Here is a 25,472-nt window from a genome sequence, read left to right as displayed (position 1 = left end):
CACCACCAGGAGGGCGTTACACAGAAAGTTTAGTGCTGGGCTAAAATTCTTTAGCCTATAGGGTGAATTTTTCTCTGTTAGTGCTTCGTCCATTTTCAGCGGCTGTTAACCTGAGGCTGCGATGATACGGGCAACTCTCGTGGCGGCCACAATTTATTAGCCCATTGTTTCTTACCCTTTCTTGCTTTACTCTGTTCCTCACTCTCATTTCTGTGCAGTGCACAATAACTTCAGTAAATTGGGAGGTTGAATGATCTGGGCCAATACCTCCACAATGATGACTATCCTGGGTAGAGTTCATTCTCCCTCTGATTTTTCTTTCCTTCCTATAAGAAAATAGTTGACCTCCACTTGGCATCACTACAGTGGTACAGCTGAAACTGAAAGCTTGGCTGTGCCAAGGATTATATGAACCCACATGACGCCACTCTAGTGCAGTACACTGGTGTTCCAAAGTGCTGCACCATCCATGCTGTTCAGTTTTCTTTTCTATTAATCAAGTAAGGTGCTGAAATTCATTGCAGCCATGTTGGTGGTGATGTAGCTGTGAGTTTCTGTTGCATACTTGTACATATAGGAGCCCACAACTTAGCAGTGGCACTATTGCACTGTGTAAATTCAGGCCTGACCCTTAAAGGAGCCAAACCAGTATAAATTCATTCTTCATTTGTTTAGCGCTGGCATTGTTGCCGCCTGTTTTATTTTCAGGATAGACCGAAGCACCATCATTAGGAAATGCAGATGGTTATATCCCAACAGTTTTGGAATTCTCAGAAAGGCAGAAGAAGAGATGGAGAGGGTGAGGGATTGAGTACAGTGTGTAAGCTGCCCCCTCAGATCTCCAGTGATTCACACAATCTGCTGAACACTGAAGGGTCGTGTTCTTTCCTTGACATTACCTGGTAGAACAGCCTTGGGCTGACAGGCAACTTGTAAAATGATTACTGACATATGCTAATGGGACACGTACATACAGGGTGTCCTAGGAATTGAAAAATGTAATGTGCTGAAATATTTTGAATGGGGTTTGGACACAGCTTGTTTCCTTCAAAGCATATTCCAATGACAACAATTTTGAAGATTCGTTTTTATTTTTGAGTTTCCCCTGTCTATTTTCTTCCCATTCTAACCCTTTAGATATGTGTAATGAATGCATGCAGCAGATTTTAATAATCCGCCTATAATATTTCATACATACTGTACTGGTTCCATACTGCTTTTGTTTTGTATTACAAAGCAACACACCTAAATGAATTCAAGTTTACAGCTTTCCAGTAAATTTTGTATTAAAGTAAATCTCTGACGTTACTTTCATATGCAGAATTATAACTAGGCGTAGTCTTGCTGGGATGATTAGGTGAATTATTTTGGTCCTGTTTTCCCTCTCTCTCCCCGCCGCCCCCCCCTCGCCCCCCCCTGCCACCCCCATCAATTTTCTCCATTAAATATTCTAGGCAAATGTCACTTGAATTAATAATCTGTTTTTTTTTAAGCAGCAGGCACCAAGACCTTGGGAAAACTTAATATGGTTGGAGATCCAATTTGAAACCTCAGTCTGTCCTGCTGGGTACAACATTCTTGGAGATTGCTTGCTTCACTCTTGAGGTATATGATGTTGAAGTTCCTGCCTTGAATTTTACTGACCATTTTTATATATATTAATATTAGTAGACGTAGAGTTTTTCCAGCAATGAATTGCAGATTATATTTGATAATCCCGGGGTGATTGCATTGGAATCATTAATACTCTTATGTGAACATCATTTCTTCTCATGAATGTAGAATGTCCTAACAGTTCCCCCTTCCTACACAGAAAATAGAAAACTGTATATATAAAAAATGATATGTGATAAGGAATAATTTCGGCTGTAATCTAATGTTGGGTTTTAAATCACCGATCTAAATCATTCAAGTATTGCTTTTGCAGTATTTAGCATTACCTGATAGACTTGAGATTTATATATTTATATAGCAGACAACAGAGGTTTACCTCTCACTTCACAGCATTAGACCAGAAGGGCTATCAGAATTATTTTACTGATTGATGCAGTAAAACTATGAGGCATAGTACTATAATATATAACACTTTCTGCTCTGATGATATGAACCAAGAGGCACGCCTCTGATGCTGCCTTCGATGACATCCCGCCTGCAAAAAGCAAGACTGGTAAACCAATCACACGATAAGGTAAGAAATCCCAATACTTCCATGCATTATACAGAATTAACACACTCGTCTTTTCTCAACACCTCTATGAATGAATGCTTTGTAATACAAGGCAGACTATCCCATATATAATCATACCATTTTGTATCCATCATACTCTTTGTAAATAAATGCAATACGCCCAGCATAAAACAAACGAATAACCAAGAGAAATATGGTCCCTGCTTTTTGTTCAGCCAAAATTAAAGGTGAAGGAAACTCATTTGGTTTCTCTGAATGATAAGTGCATATTCCTAGATGCAACCCATGCAGGTAATTATTGTTTTAACAAAGAAAACATTAACATTTATTAAAAAATTTAAAAGCACATTTTAGGAACTCCTCCATGTTGCTGTTTGTCCTCTATTTGTTCAATCAGTGGATAAGCCGCAGTCCAGTGATGTTTGCTATGGGGATCCCTTTGTGACCATTGATGCCAGTCTATTCTCAGACCAACTGAGGGCTGTTTTTTTTTAACCTTTACTACCACCTAACCTTGATTAAAACATGAAAAAAAACTTGGGAGCCATCCAGTGGTAAGTACTTAATATTCACAGAAAGAGATCCCTTTGGTGATGTTACCAGAGTGGGTAAAGGACTAACAGAGCTTTGCAAAGCAGCCCTTAAAATACAATTTTTTTGACTATTTGAACATATTCAACAGACAGTACAGAACAATGATACTGCTTGAGTTTCCATCTCATTCAAACAGTGAGAAATAAAACAGTAACTGAAGTTGTCATACAACATTCCCAAATGACCCACAATATGTCAGCAGTACTTTTATTCTCCCTAATGGAAATTTCTGCTTTTGCCACAGTCGAACCCACAGCGATGGTATAGGGAATTTAAATGATATGACATATATCTTTAAAACAAAAGATATTGGTTCTGATCCCGGATACACAATGTAAATACATCACAATTGATAGGCTGGACTGTGTAGTGTAGAAATAAAATACAAGCAGATTACATTTAATTTGAGAAGTTTCTTTAAACACTAGGCAAATGTATACTTCTTTCACCAGATGCCATCATTTCCTTTTGCTGCAGTGTGCTGCAAGTACTTTTTTTGAAATGTTAAACAAGATTTGTTAATTTTAAAAATAAGCTGAATATTTGATGCAGTGAAACACCTGTGACCTCCAGAGATTTGTGAAATCATTTTTCATTAGCTGAGTAAATAGAACTCGGTACCAAAATGAAACTTGTATACCTTGGCTGACCTGACATAATTGGTTCAAATTTTGTAGATTAAGGAAGCATAATTTTCCTGTTCCCTAAGAAACTCAAAAGCTTGGGGCGGGGTTTTAATTTCCTGATATATTTTGATGGTTCATTGTAAAATATATAGTCGATGTCCCCTCTAGCACTATCACAGAAATGCGTGTTCCCGCCAGAGTATTTTACAGGGTTTCTGTAATCACGGAAAACCATAAAAAATGCATGGCATTTTGGACTATTCTAGTCAGAGTTGATGTACTTAAATATTTTGATCTAGTTAGCTTTATTTTTTTTTGTTTTTAAACCATCATCCATTGCTCTATCCATGCAGAGCCCATATCAAACACTCGCAGAGGATTGAATGTAGAGTAAAACTCAATTCAATGCAATTGCTGTCACGATTAGACTGCAGTGGAACCATGGTAAACATCAAAAAGCACACTTGAGTTCCTGGACTACTCGTGAGCAAAGCTACCAATGATATAAATAATTATTAATTATAATTAATATTTAAAAATAGTTCAACATATTAATTTACAGCATCTTCATATAAACATTGATAAGTAGGTGCTGGTTTATGGGCAGCTTTATGCTTGGGACTCATGTATCGATACTGGGTTGGCACTGGACATATCACACAGATCCCTTGAACAGGAACATTCATCCCATCTCTCTCGGTTGTAGTGGAAATGAGGATCATATGTTAGCCCATTGTCTAACTCACCATCACCAAAGAGACAAGTAATGAGTAACAGGCATAGCAGTTTATTTTTTTTTAAAAGCCAACACAAAAAGCAACTGTCTCACCTTTTGATAGCATAGTGGATGCACTATCGGTGGAGGATCCACACATGGCACAGCTTTGCTCAACACTGATGCACGGGTTTGATAATTCTTTATAAGGGTGACCTACAAACACAAAACTTAGATACATGAAAACTACTGGAATCAGAAACATCACCATCAAACCAATCTCAACTGCTGTAGCCAACATGAATGTGTTTGTTCAATACAGAACAGTGTGCAACCGATGTTGTGCCAATTCAATCTCATTCAATGTGTAAGTATGTTCTTCTTCTTCAACATTTTTACAGGATGCATGTATCTTGATTGAGATGTTCGATAATAGGACAATGGATATAAACACATGTTCTATGTAGACTAAATCAGTGGAATTTCCTGGCTTGCAAAATTCATCTTTTTGATACATAGTTATGATGAGGATCTAGCAGAGTGTATAGATAATAACCTGATATGCAATGGTGAAATCTTCCAGTTAAGATTTTTTTTAACTAGTACATAGTCAAGAATAGAAAACTTGAGACCACTCCAGCAGCATAGTGTATTGGTGTGCTAATGTGCTGACCCATATGGGTGCAAGATGTGAGTTTGCATTCCCTCAGTTTCCCACTCAAGCTGATGTCAATTTGAGCCATGCTACTAGGTGTGGTAACTGAGGAATACCATTTTACACAGAAAGAAAAATCTGATGGTATCATCCCAAACAGCCCTTTTCACTCTCTCCTGTGGATCAGTTACAAGCTAACACTGGCAAAGTCCCAATAGCAATTTGGTACTTGGTGAAGGAATAGTGCATGGGCAGGGAGAGAATTATATAGAAATATTCTAAATAAAGAAATCTTACTTAAGTTACTTACCTTCTTTGTTGCAGGTGTTCTGTAGAGCTAGTTTCCCTGAGTGCGGCTCACGATGGCACTGGCACGATGGCCTCAGGGCAAACTAATGAAGGAGAATGGACCTCAAATAGGCATCAGGCCCCATATTTCCATATTTGCTTCAGGCGTAGGTAAAGGGCGTTTTTGTTTGTCTTTACCCATTATGGCGGTAAGCGCACTTCTGATTGGAAGTGTGCGCAAGCTCACTTCCTGCCCGCCATTTTGGGACCTTAGTAGGCCATGAAGTACCTGATAAACAGGGGCTAGGTGGCCCAATTTCGAATCCAAAATTATGTCACATAATGTAGAAGTTATTATCCTGTTGCTAAGTTGTTGCCTTTAGAGCTACAAAGTCTAATTGCTGTTAAATAAACACCAGAGTTTGAGATTTTGCTCTTGCGTTTTGCTCTTGAGCTTTTAGAGTTTGCTCTTGTGATTTATAGCCACAGCTTTGGCATGTTATAAATGTGATTTGTACAGTCATTCAGAGGTTAGAGACGTTCTGGTTCATGTCAAATGACTGCCTTCGTTTTTAAGTGTGAATTGGTAAGTTCTCAGAGTTTCCAAAGATTCTGGCTTCTAAATCTAACACAGATATTTTAGACAGACCATATTTCCCCGTTTTCCAGGGAAGTCCCTGGATTAGGTACGGTGTCCCCGGACAAACATCATCCCCGGAAGAGTCCACGGTTCAGGAAACTCATCCCCTAAAAGAGCCATATTCATTGGTCTGCTGGTTGGCAGGAATTGGATTTAAACTTTATTTTTGGATAAACTGGAAAAATGCAATCTTTGTTTTTTTAAACACGAATGTGCAGAAATCCCGGGGGAGCTTCCCGTCCCATTCGCCCCAGTTTGAGCTCCAGAACGAATTCCAGGAGCTGGTAGAATGGAGGTGACTATGGTGGCCCCACCTTCCCACAATGAAGCACGGTAGAGAAAAGGCCCCATCGATAGCTCGGGCCGCACTGCACTCTGGGAGATTGAGTCATTTTGTTATATATGCAACACTATGTAACCAGCATTCTACCGCCACCAGAGGGTGTATCTGTTGGAGTCCCAAGGGATCCCAGCATCCCTTGGGAACACTATATAAGTAGGCCTTCATGCTGTACCAGCACTCTGGAGTTAGAATAAAGAGACTAAGGTTACACTTACGTCTACAATACTCAGTCACATTGCTTTATTAGAGACATAACAACTGGCGGCGAGATAACGAACCATCACGCGAAAATTCAGAGATCTGTTGGTATCCTGGAGAAATTCTCAGAAGGGGATGATTGGGAGGCCTTTGTGGAGCGACTTGACCAATACTTCATAGCCAACGAGCTGGAAGGGAGTGTGAACGCTGCCAAACGAAGGACGATCCTCCTCACCATCTATGGGGCAACAACCTATGGCCTCATGAAGAATCTTCTTGCTTCGGTGAAATCAACAACCATATCCTATGAAGAACTGTGTACACTGGTCCGAGAGCAACTAAATTCGAAGGAGAGCGTTCTGATGGCAAGGTATCGATTTTTCACATGTCAATGGTTTGAAGGCCAGGAAGTGGCGAACTATGTCGTCGATCTAAGGCGCCTTGCAGGACATTGCGAATTCGATGGATTCCTGGAGCAAATGCTAAGAGACTTTTTTGTGCTTGGCATTGGCCATGAGGTTATCCTTCGCAAACTATTGACTGTTGAAACACTGATTCTAAGCAAAGCCATAACGATAGCCCAGGCATTTATGCCCACCAGCGATAACACCAAACAAATTTTGCAGCATAAAGATGCATCGGCAAGTACTGTACACAAAGTAACGTTGTTTTCAGGCAGGAATGCATATGGCAGAACGTACACGCCTGCAGCTGCACGACCTCAGATGATCCAGAGTCCGCCATCAAGCGTTAACGCGAGGCAATTGACACCTTGTTGGCACTGCGGAGGTGATCACCGGGCCCATCAATGCCGTTTCAAACTCTGCATGCAAAGGCTGTGGAACAATGGCACACCTCCAGCGAATGTGCAAACGAGCTGCAAACCCTGCAAACCACCACGTTGCAGAGGAAGACCGATCCATGGCGATTCAAACTGAACTAGAGACTCACTGAGGAGACAGAAATATACGGGGTACACACCTTCACCACGAAATGTCCACTGATCGTGTTAAAAGTTGAACTGAATGGAATTCCAGTATCCATGGAATTGGACACTGGCACAAGTCAGTCCACCATGAGCAAAAAGGCCTTCGACAGGCTGTGGTGCAACAAGGCACACAGGCCCAAGCTTAGCCCCATTCATATCAAGCTGAGAGTTTACACTAAACAGTTGATCCCTGTAATTGGCAGCGCAACAGTAAAAATCTCCTACGATGGAGCGGTGCACGAACTACCACTATGGATTGTACCAGGAGATGGCCCCACACTATTCAGCAGAAGCTGGCTGGAAAAAATCTGCTGGAACGACATCCGAGCGCTTTCATCCGTCGACCATGCATCACGTGCCCAGGTTCTGAACAAGTTTCCGTCGTTGTTTGAGCCAGGCATCGGAAATTTCTCTGGGGCAAAGGTGCAGATCCACTTGATTCCCAGTACACGACCCATCCACCACAAAGCACGGGCAGTGCCATACATGATGCGAGAGAAAGTGGAGATCGAGCTGGACAGGCTGCAACGAGAGGGCATCATCACGCCTGTGGAGTTCAACAAGTGGGTCAGTCCGATTGTTCTGGAACTCAAGGCGATGGCACGGTCAGAACTTGTGGGGACTATAAAGTAACGATTAACCGTTTTTCGCTGCAGGACCAGTACCCGCTACCCAAGGCAGACGACCTATTTGCGACACTGGCAGGAGTGGAGATGTTCACCAAGTTGGACCTGACCTCGGCCTATATGACGCAGGAGCTGGTGGAATCTTCGAAAGGCCTCACCTGCATCAACACGCACAAAGGTCTGTTCATGTACAATAGATGCCCTTTTGGGATTCGATCAGCCGCGGCTATTTTTCAAAGGAACATGGAGAGTCTGCTAAAGTCGGTTCTGTGCACCGTGGTTTTCCAGGACGACATATTGATCACAGGTCGGGACACCATCGAACACTTGCAAAATCTGGAAGAGGTTCGAAGTCGGCTAGATCGTGTGGGACTCAGGTTGAAACGCTCGCAGTGTGTTTTCCTGGCACCAGAGGTCGAGTTCTTAGGGAGAAGAATCGCGGCAGACGGCATCAGACCCACCAACTCCAAGACGGAGGCCATCAAGAGTGCGCCGAGACCACAGAACGTAACGGAGCTGCAGTCATTCCTGGGACTCCTAAATTATTTTGGTAATTTCCTACCCGGGTTAAGCACCTTGCTAGAACCTCTACACATGTTGCTACGCAAGGGAGATGACTGGGTATGGGGTAAATCACAAGAGACTGCTTTTGAGAAAGCCAGAAATCTGTTATGTTCCAACAAACTGCTTGTCCTTTATGACCCATGTAAACGTTTAGTGCTAGCTTGCGATGCGTCTTCGTACGGGGTCGGGTGTGTGTTACAACAAGCTAACGAATCGGGAACATTGCAACCGGTCGCTTATGCGTCCAGGAGCTGGACCAAGGCCGAAAGGGCCTACAGCATGATTGAAAAAGAAGCTCTATCATGTGTTTATGGGGTAAAAAAAAAATGCACCAGTATCTGTTTGGGCTTAAGTTCGAGTTAGAAACTGACCATAAGCCACTTATATCGCTGTTCTCAGAAAGCAAAGGTATTAATACCAATGTCTCTGCTCGCATCCAAAGATGGGCGCTCATGCTGTCTGCATATAACTATGTAATTCACCACAGGCCAGGCACAGAGAACTGCGCTGATGCTCTCAGTCGGCTACCATTGCCCACCACGGGGTGGAAATGGCACAGCCTGCAGACTTGCTCTTGGTGATGGATGCATTTGAAAATGAAAAGTCACCCGTTATGGCCTGCCAGATCAGGACCTAGACCAGCCAGGAGCCTTTACTGTCCCATGTAAAAAACTGTGTCCTACATGGGAGCTGGTCCAGCGTCCCAGCGGAGATGCATGAAGAGATCAAGCCGTTTCAGCGGCGCAAAGACGAAATGTCCATACAGGCGGACTGTTTTTTGTGGGGTAATTGCGTGGTTTTGCCCAAGAAAGACAGGGAAACGTTCAAACACGACCTACACAGTACCCACCCAGGCATAGTAATGATGAGAGCCAGATCCCATGTGTGGTGGCCCGGCATTGACTCAGATTTGGAGTCTTGCATGCGCCAATGCAACACTTGCTCTCAACTGAGCAATGCACCCATGGAGGCACCACTAGGTTTGTGGTCATGGCCCTCCAAACCGTGGTCTAGGATCCACGTTGACTTCGCTAGCCCATTCTTAGGCAAAATGTTCTTGGTTATTGTGGATGCTTATTCAAAATGGATTGAGTGTGTAATAATGTCTGTAAGCACGTCCACTGCCACCATCAAAAACCTACGAGCCATGTTTGCCACACACGGCCTGCCTGATGTCTTTGTCAGCGACAATGGGTTGTGCTTCACCAGCGCTGAATTCAAGGAATTCATGACCCGCAATGGGATCAAGCATGACACATCTGCCCTGTTCAAGCCCGCATCCAATGTCCAGGCAGAACGGGCAGTCCAAACCATCAAGCAAAGCTTGAAAGGCGTGCCGGAAGGCTCCCTGCAGACCCGCCTGTCCCGAGTCCTGCTCAGCTACCGCACTAGACCCCACTCACTCACCGAGGTTCCCCCAGCCGAACTGCTCATGAAAAGAGCACTCAAAACAAGGCTCTCTCTCGTCGACCCTGATCTCCATGATCATGTTGAGGGCAGGCGGAAAAGCATGTACCAAGATCGCACAAATTTGTCACGCAATATTGAAGTCAATGACCCTGTATTTGTACTCAACTGTGGACATGGTCCCAAATGGCTTGCTGGCACTATCATAGCCAAAGAAGGGAGTAGGGTGGTTCAGATCAAACTTGCAAATGGACTAACTTGCAGAAAGCATTTAGACCAAACCAAACTGCGGTTCACAGACAGCCATGAGCAACCTGAAGAGGATACCACCAACTTCGACCCTCCGACACACGCACAAGTGGCAACCAACATCACGGCTGACCATGAAGCTGAACTCATCATCCCCAGCGGCCCAGCAAGGCCAGCTAAGCAGCAGCCCAGCGAAGGCCCAACCAACTCACCTGCACCTGTGTTTGTACCAAGACGATCAACAAGGGAGCGGAAAGCCCCAGATCGTCTCACCCTGTAAATAAGTGTACTATTGACTTTGGAGGGGAGTGATATTATGTATGCAACACAATGTAACCAGCATTCTACCGCCACCAGAGGGCGTATCTGTTGGAGGCCCAAGGGATCCCAGCATCCCTTGGGAGCACTGTATATAAGCAGGCCTCCCATGCTGTACCAGTACTCTGGAGTTAGAATAAAGAGACTAAGGTCACACTTACTCACGTCTACAGTACTCAGTCAAATTGCTTTATTAGAGACATAGCACATCTGACCCTGTGTTTTGGCCAATAGTGACTGACCAGAGGGCTGAACCTTTAAACTGTGCAGATGAAGCCGAGGGCGCAGTCAGAGCTGGTAGGTGAGTGGATTTACTTTACCTCAGAGATCAGTGTGGTGTATTGTGTTTATTTTTAATGAATAAGGCAAACTCTAAATTCTCCCACCTGGAAGAGATTTCGGAAACCTTCTGATACAGAAGGTGTTTCATATCTTGTATGGAGAATCTCAGTCTGTTTGGAACAGATTTCAAATTGAGAAATTAAAAGTTAGGGTATTAGGGGACGAATATAGACGGTACAGCACTATTGCCAGAACACATGCAAGATTTGAGATTTGGTGCAAGGTGAAAAAGGTGTTGTCTCTACGCGTATTCCATGAGTAGAAGCAACAAAGTCATCATGGTGGTTTTCTTGAAGCCCTTCCTGGCTACTTTGCTGTGCTCCCCCACCCTGTGTCCCCGAATTCGGTTTAGAAAATATGGTCATCCTAAGACATTTGAGGGAGACACTTAAAATGTGATGCGAAAGGGTAAAGACTAATAAACAATCCTAGATATCAGGGCTGGAATTTCCTGTGCCCAGAGACACTCCCAAACCAAATACAGTGGTCTAAAAGATCAAGCAAGTTTGGACATAAGTGAGTTACGTGCGTAAGTACAATATGCCCAAATCTCCTCAATTTTATAGGATTGTCTGTTGATCCCTCCAACCAAACACATCTCTCCCCCCCCCCCCATAATAATGGCCCCATTCCTGTTTTAGAACTGTATCCATGAGTTTCCTGCAATTGTACATGCTCACTCTCTTCAAATTATGACCAGATTTTCAAATTACGATCAGACTTTCAAGTGCACAGAAAACAGTTATTTTTCTGGTGTTTTATTGCAATTTTTTTGAGTGTTTAAAAAAAATCTATACCACTGAGATCTGCATTTTATTTTCTGTTTCTTTTAACGTATTTTTATGGCATCAGCGTAAGTCACATTTTTTTAAAAATGGAGAAACTTCCTCAATTGCATGTTCTTAAACACGCTGTTACTAATGTGCACGAATGATGGTTAAATGAGTTGAAACGTTAATTTTCATTCTTAAAGAAGGAATATATGGTATCAGATTGGCATTTTCCTTGGCTCCCGAGTGTTTAATGCTGATTTACGCCCATTTGTTGGGCCCAAGTTTCGGCCTCAGTTGCTCCTGATTTTTTGGAGCAACTGGTGTAGAACGGAGTATCTTAGAAATTCAAATTCTCGGCATTTAGTTTGCTCCAATTCTAGTCAGTTAGAGCAGTTTCACTTTGGAACAGAATTTATTTTTCAAAAGGGGGCGTGTCCGGCCACTTACGCCTGTTTTCAAAGTTTCGGCTGTGAAAGCTTACTCCAAACTAACTTAGAATGGAGTAAGTGAAGACTTTGTACGCTCGAAAAAACCTTGTCTACACTTTAGAAAATCAGGCGTAGGTTACAAATTAGGCGTAGGGAATAGGGGGGGGCGGAGTTTAAAGGGAAGTTTACAAACATTAAACACTTCAATTTTACAAAAAGAGTCATCATCAATAATAAATGATAAATACATCAATAAATCAACCAATAAATCAATCAAAAAAAATTAATAAAAATTTTTTTTTTTAAATCAATAAATAAAACATTTTCTACTTACTGATTGCAGCACCGGGAGTCCTCCAACAGCGTGCTGGGACGCCCCCCCCCCCCCCCCCCCACCCCCAGTGTGTCTCTGTCAGTGTCTCTATCTCTCTGTCTGCCTGTGTGTGTCTCTCTCACTCGCTGCCTGTCAGTGTCTGTGTTTCTGAAAGCGAGGGGTGATGGGGAGGGGGGGTGGAAGGGTGATGGAGGAGGGGTGATGTGAAGGGAGGAGGGGGTAACAAGGGAGGGAGGGGAGGGGAGGGGGGTGACAAGGGAGGGGTGAGAAGGGAGGGAGGTGAAGGGAGGGAGGGGAGGGGGGGTGAGAAGGGAGGGAGGGGAGGGGAGGGGTGGGGGGGTGAGAAGGGAGGGAGGGGAGGGGGGGGTGACCAGGGAGAAGGGAGGGAGGAGGGGGGGGAGAGAAGGGGGTGAGGGGAGGGGGGGATGAGAGAAGGGAGGGAGGGGAAGGGGGGGGAAGAGAGAAGGGAGGGAGGGGAAGGGGGGGGAAGAGAGAAGGGAGGGAGGGGAAGGGGGGGGAAGAGAATGAAGGAGGGGGGGGAAGAGAATGGAGGGAGGGAGGGGAAGAGAATGGAGGGAGGGAGGGGAGGGGAGGGGAGGGGGGGAAGAGAATGGAGGGAGGAGAAGGGGGGAGAGAAGGGGGGGAGCGCCTGTCAGGGCGGAGGGGAGGGGGGTAGATCGGTCGGGGAGGGGGAGAGATCGGTCGGGAGCGGAGGTCGGTCGGGGAGGGGAAGGTCAGGAGTGGGGGAAGCAGAGGTCGGGGAGGGGGTGGCGGTCCGGTGGGGGGGGGGGTGGGGAGCGGGAGTCAAGTCGGGGTCGGGTCCGGTCCGGAGGAAGCAGGAGCTGGGCGTGGGAGGAGCCTTATCCACGCAGCCCCAGCCAGGGCTAGGGGCTGCATGCTTCGGGCCCCTCCCACACAGTTTTGGGCGCCTGGAGCTACTGCACATGCGCGCCCACTGTCGCGCGCATGTGCAGAGGTCCCGGCACTGTTTTCAGCGCAGGGACCGGGCTCTGCCCCCCACAGCTCGTGCTGCGCCGCGCTGAGGGCCAGAGGACCAGCAGGGAGCCGGAGAATCTGGAAGATTTTTTTAGGCGCACTTTGTGGCATGAAAAATTGGCGTCCAGGTCGGGACTGCACCGTTCTAGGCGCGGCCCGAAACTTCGGCCCATACATTCAGGCAATTCTAGAGATTAGCAGGAAATTTGAGTGCAACTTGACATTGGCAGAATGGACACATTTATGGGTCTTCCGGGTTGTGTCCATGGAGGAAATGCCAGGCCCCCATTTACAAAATAATATGAACAAGTCTCTTGTGAGGTTGCTTTTTGTAAGGCAGAGGATGTACTTTTTTTTAATAAGGACAAGATCATCATACCATGGAACTCAATGTAATATTCTTCTGCTAAAGGCAGGTGTTGGTGTTGCTTTATGGTAATAAAATTTCTGTTCTGTTAAGTAAATCGGACATTCATACACAAACCAATTAACAGGCTCTGGCATGCTCTGTTTCTGGACAGTTTGTCTGTACATTCTCAAGTAGTGTCTTTGTTCTTCATACTTTGTTTTTAAAGTGTAGCATAGAAATTTATGTTAGACATGTGTCTAACATCTGAAGTCCAATGATGATGATGATGAATGGGCGGGAAGTGTATATATAAAGGTTTTATAATATCCAGGAAATGCAAACAAAAGTAAGAATTTTAATATATTATAAAGATATTAAAGAGAAAATCCTTCCCTCCAATATTACACTATTCTAGTACAAAAAGGAGAGCAAATCAGAAGATTACAAAGATAGGGAAATGCAACTGTTAGTAATACAGTATTCCTAAGTCTTTAGTTAGGCTTTGTGCAATAAACCAAGAGAAGGATGTGAGACTAAGCCCTGGGTCTAATGGGGAGAATGGCTATTACACTCTGGAAGATAATATTTTTGCTGTTACACTGTTTGGGGTAGAAATTTACCTCCGCCCAAAATGGGGCACAACCTTCCGTTTTTTGTAGTTTTTCTCCGCTGCATGGGTTGCGGATATTTGGCACATGGACTTTTTTTTTTTGCACAGGGTGGATGTAGTTGCGGCCAAGGGTTGGAAATATCCTTGCAGCGGGTCGGCAGCCCCGATCACTCATCTATGCCGTGCCTTTAATGGCGGCTGTGCCGCTGACCAACAAGGAGTGCACCGACACAAAAAGCTGTCAGTAGCACCGCCACTCCCGCGGGGCAATTGCGCAAAAGCGATATTTACCGCGGGGCAATTCCACAAAAAGGGATATTTCCCACGGAGCAATTTCGGGAAGCAGTCGCCACCGGTCGGTAAGGGATCAGCATGTGCACGCCGTGGCAGGAAAACGGGCGGAGCAGTTCGCTACACCGCTCCACCCCGATGAAGGAGAATTTGCAAAATGGCAGCCCCTCTGCTTTCAGGTGGCCAGAGGCTTTATCGGGAGGGTCAATTTCGGCCCCTTTATGTCATAATTGAGTAAAACACAACTTAAAGTTTGTGCTGGCAGAAATAATTCTCCTCTGAGCAGTGTTGACCGACTGATTTTTGAGATGATTTCTTGCCTTCCCTGATAACTGTTACCTGGAGGTAAATATATATTTTCCTGGGGCAGTAATTGGTTCCAATAAATGGCAGAATAGTTTAATTGGGGGCGATTTGTCGGAAGTAACAGCTCATCTCTTTGTTTTCTAAATACACCCTAAATTTCAATTTAAAACAAAAAACAGCTCTTCTCTTGAAACAGCTGGAGTCATGTTCGTAACTTGGCAGGGTTCCAGTAGTGTAATCAGCTTTCTGGGGTGGTTAACAAAGAAATATCCCTCGTTTTTAGTCAGACCCCGCTCAGCATGCTCAGCATGATTTCCAGCCCTCTCTTTGCCTATGACACAGTGGATGCACTTCTGATCTAAACATCTCTAGAATATAGCCAAGAACAAAATCTAATTATTTGCTTAACACCAAAGTGAAACAACACCATGGAGGAAAATCGTGGTTTTCCCCATCCAATAATACTTCCAGTTCAGGGACAGTATCCGGTTTTCATAGGCTTCAGAGTCTACAAATGTGGGTATTTGTAAAGCCAAAGAGCTGATCTGGCAACTGGAACATAGGCCGTTGAGGAACGCACACACACACACACGCATACGCACACACCGACTATATCTCTTTGCACTACCTGGGGTTGGGTTCCAAATCAATCAGCTTGCTAACATTGCCAAGGAAAATGTTTACACTTGCACTAGACCGCCAAGGCTTTAACCTGTCCCTATCCCGAATCAGACTGCAAGGGCAATGAGAGCATTGACACCAGGATTACACAATGCTATAGTGAGGGACAAGGCCATCAGCATTTTATAAACATCTACCACTGGCTTCGGCTACAGCTGTGTTGCCAGTCACCCATCACAAAGGAGGCAATCTAATGAATAATGGTGGTGTGGTGGTGTGGATGTGCAGTGAGATATGTTGTCCCTCAGTCCATGTTTATCACCATTTTGTTCTAAGGGACAGAACAATCAAAATCCCCAAATTATCTGTATTAGGGAAACATTGGCACACTTTATTTGTGCTTCATTGGTCACTCCTGCTTTCTATCATGGCCGCTCATATTTTCTACCATTTTGAGTGTATAAAGGGAAAGTAATGTAGGAGAAAGTGGTTCTTACTAGCAGTCACTAGAGTCAATGACGTCTATCTAGATTACAATTTCCAGCGTGAACAGGACATCGTAAGTATGGGAATGTCAAAAATGCTCGTTGTCTCAAACTCTACAAGTAGCTATTTTACTTCATAATATGGGGGAATTAATGCAACTATTTCTACTCTCTTTTTGAAAAGAAAAGTCTTGTCGTCACATACCTCCTGTCTCCAGGGGGGAAATTATAAATGTCGAAAAACATTTTTTGACCATCCATGAAATCAAAAGAGGATTTATTATATATATTGGTCCAACAATTCAGCAAAATTCATCTATATATAAAACAGACATGCCGCTTATTGGTCTCCATGATCTACAAGAAGGTAAAATTGACAAAGGCAGCGTGGTAGGTAATAGTAATCCCTGACAAAACGCATTCAAGTAACAGAAAAGCAAACTTAAATTATAAGTTCACATTGCTAATATGCACTTTCATGTTGCAATTTGCTCCAAAAGGAGATCAACATCTCCCAGGCCTGTTTCAACTGGGTCTCATTCCAACTCTTGGTATGAGATGCCCTGCAGTAGTGTCCTTTATCCAATGCATTTATACTCTTAAACTGCAAACAAACCTGATGGGCCTTTTTCTTCCTCTTCGTGTGCTCTTTCGTTCTTTGATCCTCTATCCATTGCTGCTGGAATTTATGCTCCAGCAGGTCAAACATTGGGGTCGAGGGCCTGAAGAAAAATGTTGGAGGTCAATAAGCACCTTAAGTTGACTATTATTCGACAACAACTTTTTTTTTTGCCTGATGATGGGAAAAGTGGTTAGAATTTAGCTGCCTTGTGAAAAAACAATAGGCTAGAGTTGTCTATGAATGGAAAACTCTCGCAATAGATTATGAAAGGGTTTGATAGGGTAGACGTAGAGAGGATGCTTCCACTTGCGGGCGAGACCAGAACTAGGGTCCATAAATATAAGATAGTCACTAATAAATCTAATAGGGAATTCAGGAGAAACTTCTTTACCCAGAGGGTGGTTAGAATGTGAAATTCGCTACCACAGGGAATGGTTGAGGCGAATAGCATCGTTGAGGGGAAGCAAGATAAGCACATGAGGGCGAAAGGTATAGAAGAGTATGCTGATGGGGTTAGATAAAGAGGGGTGGGAGGAGGCTCATGTAGGGCATAAAAAGCGGCATAGACCTGTTGGGCTGAATGGCCTGTTTCTGTGCGGTAAATACTTGTTAATACTTTGTAACTTTGATGTTCCGTAACATCACTATGCATAACAATATTTTGCCCACATAACAACAGTCACTACAGTTTACAAATAATTCATTGTGCAAAGCACTTTGATGTGTTTGAACATGAGGCACTCTAAATGCAAGTATTTATTTACCTCTCCAGTTATTCCAGATGTGCTCATCAGAAACATTGCTTAAGTTTCTAAAAATGTCTGATATTTTTCCAACTTTAAATTTCCTTTTCTTATGCAAAAATAAATTAATAGCCTGTGGATCACTCTTTTTATACAATTAAAAAGAAAATCATAATTGCTGTTAAGCTGATTTACAATAAATATACAGAAGTGATACAAGGCAAGGGGTTTAGATAATATAATGACGAGAGAGAAGCTTCAGCTGCCATTGGTCCCTGAAGTCCCGAGATTAGGCTACAGCCTTGGAATCACCTCCTGCTACTTTCCACTGATTTTATACTGCATGCTGTTTATCTTTTCTGTGTATGTATATTGGATGGGGTGGTGGGGTGGGGGTGGGGGGTCATTTTACCTTTGATCAGATATTTTGTTCCAGAAGCAGCTGTTTGTGTGGACCACAACTTGCTTTTTCCTCCCATTTCCTTATTGTATTATGTCACTCATACAAGAAAATTAAGCACTATAATGTGATTACTGCTGGTTTACTGAGAAATAACATTTAATACTAGGAAACACACTGATATGTATTGTATTGAGGATAATATCTGGGAGTGATTGTGAAGCAGTAATCTCATCAAGAGGCCTGGATGATGGATAAACTGCTGGAGTATACCTTTAATGATTTATAACTGAGAACTGAACCCAGAAGTGAGATTACATGACTGAAATATTCCAGAGTAATACTTATTGCTCTAAAATAATACTAGTAGATTTCATAGGGAAATGCTTATAGGGTGAGATCAGGCTGTGTATTTGGTAGGGTTACGTGTACAGTAAATGGGTCTGGCTGGACAATGTGGTGGACAGTGAAGATATTCTATGCAGTTGAAAGCCTGCTCACTCGAGGAGCAATGATTGTAGCATAATCATTACAAATTTATTGAGTGATGATCTGCAGTCGATGACTAAAAACACCTGAGTATATATTGTGTTGGGGCTTGTGTCTCAAGCTTCAACCATTGAAACTGAACCTTTAGTTTTGTGATGGTCAGAAATTCCGCTGCACAGTAATTGCTTTGGAGATTTATTTGCTGTGTTTCTCAAAAAATGTAAATTCAGGGTTAAAACCCTTTTATAAAAGATATACATTCTGGACCAAAAAAAAAATCAGTTAATGTACTCTGAATAAACATTAAAAGCTAATTAATGGATTAACAATGTTTTATGGTTCAGTACACTTCTGTAATTGTACTGTTTTATTCACTCGTAAAGATTTGCAGAAAATCTTTTTTGCAGATGTATATTAGAAAAATGTATGCGCATATTTTTGCAAAATGCAAGGAACTCCAGGAATTAATGTGTTTTTCTTATTTGAATAGTGAAAAGTCACCATTACTGCTGTACGAGTGTTCATAATAGAATCACTAACAAGCATTCACCTTTAGTACCTGCATGGCAAAACTCAAAACCTATCCACGGTCCATTCTATCTGACTCACAGCTGGGAGAGTGTGCAATGTTGTAACACTGTCCCTCTGGGCCCAGGTACACAATACAGGTTTCCACCTGCACACTGCACGCTTCTATTCAGTTAATTGTTCCCTTCTGGCCCAGTCTGTCTGTACTAACAAGGATAGTAGTAGGATGGTAATTGAAGTACTTAGCAATACACACATGAACAGGATACTGTGACTAATTGGGGGGGGGGGGGGTGTGGAGGGCCATTGGGCCTTTTAATTGTTTGTGGTTTATGGGAAAATCTTAAAACTGAGAAGGTTAAAATATTCATTAGGGGTGTGCAATAATGTGTTACTGAGTTGTATTTTCAAAAAGATCTGTGCACACTATTGAAGCAGTTATTATGATGTAGCACAAGTACTGTGGATCTGTTGATATCAGCTACTTGTGCCATCAGATAAATATTCCTTTTTGTCAAGGAAGAAATTTCAGTCTACAGATGTTCAGTACATGAGAATATTCTTGTTATATTAGCAGCAGGAATAATATCAAAGATGGTGGTGGAAGATAGATTGAGTCTGCAATGACTTTAACAATAAAATTTAATTTGGGGCAAGGTGAAATCTTTGTTTCAAAACACTGAAGGTCCTGTTCTTTTAACACTCTCCAGAAATAATCGTTTTAGTAATCATAGAGATGAGATTTGTCAACCATATTCCAGTTCAACATGTTCTGACAAGGGCATTTTTTCCACACATATTTACAGTGCAGTACTGAGGGAGTGCTGTACTGTCCGAGGTGCCGTCTTTTGGATGAGACTCTAACGGAGACCCCTGCTGCTTCCTCAGGTAGATGTAAAAGATTCCATGGCACGATTGGAAGGGTGTTCTCCCAGTGTACTGGCCAGTATTTATCCCTCAACCAATGTCACTGAAACAGATTATCTGCTCATCTACCTGATTGGTGTTTGTGGGATCTTGCAGTGCACACATTGGCCACATTTGCCTATATTACAACAGTAATCACTGACTTGGTTGACTGTGAAGCATTTTGGGATGACCTGAGGACATGAAATGTGCTATATAAAATATAAGTTTGTTCTTCCTTTACAACAAAATAGATGAAACAGGTTAAAACCTTTTGTTTGAGATTCCGGGAACACCCATGTGTCATTTTTATCACACACTGTTGGGGGCAAAATTGCCCCTTACTAAAGCCCCGTTAGTGCCTCTGGGCCAGTTTTCACCCGGGGGTGTGGGGGGAGGCGCTACCACCTCCCGGGAAATTGCCCCGGAGGTTTGGGAGACGCTGCCCCCGCAACATGAGGCAGGCCATATTAGAATTAATAATGAGCAATGAGACAGATTTAGTTAACAGTCTAACGATACGTGATATTTATCTAATAGCAAGCATCGTATGATTGAGTTCAATGTTATGTTTGAAAGGGAAATCACAAAAGAGCTACTAAGGTTCTAGATTTAGGCACGGCCGACTTCAACGAGATGAGACCGAGACTGTCCACAGTAAATTGGGCAAATCTGTTCATGGGTAAACTGACAAAAGTTGAAGGTGTTCATAAAAAAAAAAATGTGTTGCAGAACCAGTTTATACCTGTACCCATAAGGAGCAAGAGCTCTACTTGCCAAAAAAAGGCAACCATGGATGACTAAAGAGGTAAGGGACAACACACAACTAAAAGAAAAAGCATACAAGAATGCAAAAAAAAAAAGCACAGATCCTGGCGAATGGGAGAGGTACAAAGAACAGCAAAGGGTGACAAAACAAATAGTAAGAGCTACTAAAAGGGAGTATGGTAAAAAAAACTTGCAAAGGATAGCAAAATCAATCCAAAAAACTTTCACAATTATATTAGGAAAAATAGGGTGGTTAGGAGCAATGTGGGAAATGTTCCCTTTAATTTTGTTTTGGGCTGCGCGCTCCCTTTAACAGGCTGCGTGGCACATTCAAAATTCCGCGCATGCGCAGTTTTCCATTTAAGAGCCCCGGTGAGCCAGCGGCCGTGCAGCTTGAAGAGAACACTGAATGTCTGCCCCTTAAAAACTGACACTGGTGATATTATAAATGAAAATAAGGAAATGGCAGACATGTTAAATAATCACTTTGCATCAGTATTTACAGTAGAGGATATATTAATGAGCTAGATGAAAAAAACGAGTGTAATGTATCCAAGTTTGCTGATGATACAAAGCTAGGTGGGATAGTAAGCTGTGAGGAGAACACAGTGTCTGCAAAGGAATATAGATAGACTAAGCGAGTAGACAGTAAGGTGACAGATGGTGTATAATGTGGCGAAATGTGAGGTTATTCACTTTGATAGGAAGATTAGAAAAACAGAATATTTTTTAAATGGTGGGAAACTTTTAAATGGTGGTGTTCAGAGAGATTTGGGTGTCCTTGTGCAAGAAACACAGAAAGCTAGCATGCAGGTACAGCAAGCAATAAGGAAGGCAAATGGCATGTTGTCCTTTATTGCAAGGGGGTTGGAGTATAAGAGTAAGGAAGTCTTGCTACAATTGTACAGGGCCTTGGTGAAACCACCCTGGAGTGCCATGCACAGTTTTGGTCTCCTTATCTGAGGAAGGATATACTTGCCTCGGAGGCGGTACAATGGAGGTTCACTAGATTGATTCCTAGGATGAGAGGGCTGTCTTATGATGAGAGATTGTGTAGAATGGGCCTGTATCTCTGGAGTTTAGAAGAATGAGAGGTGATCTCATTGAAACATACAATATTCTGAAGGGGATTAACAGGGTAGATGCTGACAGGTTGTTTACCCTTGCTGAAGAGTCTAGAACTAGTCTCAGGATAAGGGGTAAGCCATTTAAGACAGAGATGGGGAGGAATTTCTTCACTCAGAAGGTTGTGAATCTTTGGAATTCTCTGCCCCAGAGGTCTGTGGATGCTGAGTCTTTGAATATATTCTCGGCTGAGATAGATAGATCTTTGGAGTCGAGGGGAATCAAGGGATATGGAGATCTGGTGGGAAAGTGGGGTTGAGTTCGATGATCAGCCATGATCTTATTGAATGGCGGGGCAGGTTCAAGGGGTCGTATGGCCGACTCCTGCTCCTATTTCTTATGTTCTTAGGACAGTATTCAACTAATATTGAATCAGGGACTCGTCAAAATTAATGTAAACAAATTAACCGTGATGAAGAAAATAATGGCATTAAAGAGCGACAAATCCCCAGGACCAGGTGGTTTCCATCCCAGGGTTTTAAAAGAAGTTGGTGAGAACATTGCAGATGCCCTAACTATGATCTTCCAAAGTTCTCTCGATTCAGGAACCGTTCCTTTAGATTGGAAAATTGTACATGTCATTCTTTAAATTTAAGAAAGGTGAGAGAGGGAAACCAGGGAATGAGAGAGTTTTCTGATGAAAGGTCATCAACCTGAAACATTAGCTCTGTTTCTCTCTCCACAGATGCTGCCTGACCTGCTGAGTATTTCCATCATTTTCTGTTTTTATTTCAGATTTTCAGCATCTGCAGTATTTTGCATTTGAATTATAGGGCTCAATTTTCCCCAGTGATTTGCGGCGTTTTTTTGGAGCAGGCTGCTTTTTCTGGCCTAACTTAAAAATCCAGTTTCCCCAATCAATTTGCACCAGCATAACTCATTTAGTTAAGTTTTTTTCGGTAAGGTTTTTTTTTTCATCCAAAGGTATCCAGCCACCTCTGCCAATTCTGGCCATTTAGTGAACTTTGGCCAGCTGATAGCTATTCCGTTTCTGTTTAGGCCATTGTATATGGCCTTTCGAGGAAATCCTTGCGGAGAGTTAAATAAATTGGCGCAGATAAGTAAATCAAAGGCCATTCGGCCTGGGCTGGGGTGGGGAGCGGACCGGGAAGGCACTCGGGGCCAGGAGAAGGTCGGCGGGGAGGGAACAGATTGACTGACAAGCCCTTCAGCCTGGGCGAGCGGTGGGAAGTGGAGCAGACTGGGAAGGCACTCACTCGGGGCCAGGGGAGGGAGCGGATGGACCGGCAAGCCCTTCGGCCAGAGTGCCAGAGAGGTTGTTGTGCAGCAATTAAGACTTACTATACCGTTAAAAGGATACTTAAGACTATAATGGACAAACCCTATCATTTTGTGGTGAGTTTAGTCCGCATCTACAACGCCAATACAGGAACTTCACGCTGTTCAATACAATTCAATAGGTGAGATGCCATTTTTGGGATGCCTCTCCTGGCCCCGAGTGCCTTCCGTTTCCGCTCCGCTTCCCGTCCCTAGCCCAGGCCGAAGGGCTTGCTGGCGAGTCTGCTACCTCCAACCCTCTCCTGGCCCCGGGTGCCTTCCCGGTCCGCTCCGCTTCCTGCCCACAGCCTAGGCTCGGGGCCAGGGCCCGCGGGGGAGGGAGCGCTTTTCTGTAAATCCTGCAGAATAGAAATTTAAAAATGTGCACTTACCTTAAGCTGCTGCGCCCGCTTGAGGTCCCAGTCCCGGTCTGGAGGCCCCTCGATTGCCAACTCGGAGCTGTACTGCGCACGCGCATCCATTGGAGTGACGTCAAAAATGGAAGTATTTTTTTCCCACGCATGCGCAGAAGGCCCAGCTGCGTTTTTCGGCGCAGACAGCAGGCTCCACCCCCCCGCCCTGAGGCGACTGGCCACGCTGTGTGGCTCCGGGTTGCAGTACAAAGATCGGGGAAAGTTTGGACATGTTTTTCTGGCACATTTCTGGACCTAAAAACCCGGCGTAACTCTGGCAATATGCCAGAAAACGGGTTTGGGCATCGAAACACAGAGGATAGGTGCAGGAGTAGGCCATTTGGTCCTTCGAGCCGGCACCGCCATTCAATAAGATCATGGCTGATCATTCCCTCAGTACCCCTTTCCTGCTTTCTCTCCGTACCCCTTAATCCCCTTAACCGAAAGGGCCATATCTAACTCCCTCTTGAATATATCCAACGAACTGGCATCAACAACTCTCTGCGGCAGTGAATTCCATAGGTTAACAACTCTGAGTGAAGAAGTTTCTCCTCATCTCAGTCAAAAATGGCCTACCCCTTATCCTAAGACTATGTCCCCTGGTTCTGGACTTCCCCAACATCGGGAACATTCTTCCCACATCTAACTTGTCCAATCCCGTCAGAATCTTATACGTTTCTATGAGATCCCCTCTCATCCTTCTAAACTCCAGTGAATAAAGGCCCAGTTGATCCAGTCTCTCCTCATATGACAGCCCAGCCATCCCTGGAATCAGTCTGGTGAACCTTCACTGCACTCCGTCAATAACAAGAATGTCCTTCCTCAGACTAGGAGACCATACTGAACACACTATTCCAGGTGAGGCCTCACAAAGGCTTGTACAACTGCATTAAGACCTCCCTGCTCCTATACTCAAATTCCCTAGCTATGAAGGCCAACATACCATTTGCCTTCTTTACCGCCTGCTGTACCTGTATGCCCACTTTCAGTGACTGATGAACCATGACACCCAGGTCTCGTTGCACCTCCCCTTTTCCTAATCTGCCGCCATTCAGATAATATTCTGCCTTTGTGTTTTTGCCCCCAAAATGGATAACTTCACATTTATCCACATTATACTGCATCTGCCATGCATTTACCCACTCACCTAACCTGTCCAAGTCACCCTGCAGCCTCTTAGCGTCCTTCTCACAGCTCACACCACCACCCAGTTTAGTGTCATCCGCAAACTTGGAGATATTACACTCTATTCCTTCATCTAAATCGTTAATGTATATTGTAAAGAGCTGGGCTCCCAGCACTGAGCCCTGCGGCACTCCATTAGTCACTGCCTGCCATTCTGAAAAGGACCCGTTTATCCCGGCTCTCTGTTTCCTGTCTGCCAACCAGTTCTCTATCCACGCCAGTACATTACCCCCAATACCATGCACTTTGATTTTGCACACCAATCTCTTGTGCTGGACCTTATCAAAAGCCTTTTGAAAGTCCAAATACACCACATCTATTGGTTCTCCCTTGTCCACTCTGCTAGTTACATCCTCAAAAAATTCCAGAAGATTCGTCAAGCATTATTTCCCTTTCATAAATCCATGCTGACTTGGTCCGATCCTGTCACTGCTTTCCAAATGCGCTGCTATTTCATCCTTAATGATTGATTCCAACATTTTCCCCACTACTGATGTCAGGCTAACCGGTCTATAATTACCTATTTTCTCTCTCCCTCCTTTTTTAAAAAGTGGTATTAGATTAGCTACCCTCCAAAAAAGGGATGAGGTCCTACGAAACAAATTTAAGGAGCTAGGAGCTAAATTAAAAAGTAGGACCTCAAAAGTAGTAATCTCGGGATTGCTACCAGTGCCACTTGTTAGTCAGAGTAGGAATCGCAGGATAGCGCAGATGAATACGTGGCTTGAGCAGTGGTGCAGCAGGGAGGGATTCAAATTCCTGGGGCATTGGAACCAGTTCTGGGGGAGGTGGGACCAGTACAAACCGGACGGTCTGCACCTGGGCAGGACCGGAACCAATGTCCTAGGGGGATTATTTGCTCGTGCTGTTGGGGAGGAGTTAAACTAATATGGCAGGGGGATTGGAACCAATGCAGGGAGACAGAGGGAAACAAAAAGGAGACAAAAGCAAAAGACAGAAAGGAGATGAGGAAAAGTGGAGGGCAGAGAAACCCAAGGCAAAGAACAAAAAGGGCCACTGTACAGCAAAATTCTAAAAGGACAAAGGGTGTTAAAAAAACAAGCCTGAAGGCTTTGTGTCT

The 25,472-nt window shown here is 43.8% G+C and overlaps 1 protein-coding gene across 2 annotated transcripts in view; it reads right to left on the bottom strand.

Moving 5' to 3' along the window:
• cfap77 (cilia and flagella associated protein 77) overlaps positions 1-25,472 on the bottom strand; it is a 206,156-nt gene that overhangs the window by 28,353 nt on the left and 152,331 nt on the right. For both annotated transcript variants that reach the window (XM_070863867.1, XM_070863868.1), the window contains exons 5-6: positions 16,551-16,656; positions 4,238-4,339 (exon numbers count right to left, since the gene is read on the bottom strand). In XM_070863867.1, coding sequence (XP_070719968.1) covers positions 4,238-4,339; positions 16,551-16,656 — 208 coding nt within the window. The remainder of the gene's footprint in view (positions 1-4,237; positions 4,340-16,550; positions 16,657-25,472) is intronic.

This window comes from Pristiophorus japonicus, chromosome 20, assembly GCF_044704955.1.
Source record: "Pristiophorus japonicus isolate sPriJap1 chromosome 20, sPriJap1.hap1, whole genome shotgun sequence".
In the NCBI taxonomy this organism is placed as follows: Eukaryota; Metazoa; Chordata; class Chondrichthyes; family Pristiophoridae; genus Pristiophorus; species Pristiophorus japonicus.
The sequence above is the reverse complement of the archived record's forward strand: the minus strand, read 5'-3'. Positions and strand labels throughout refer to the sequence as shown.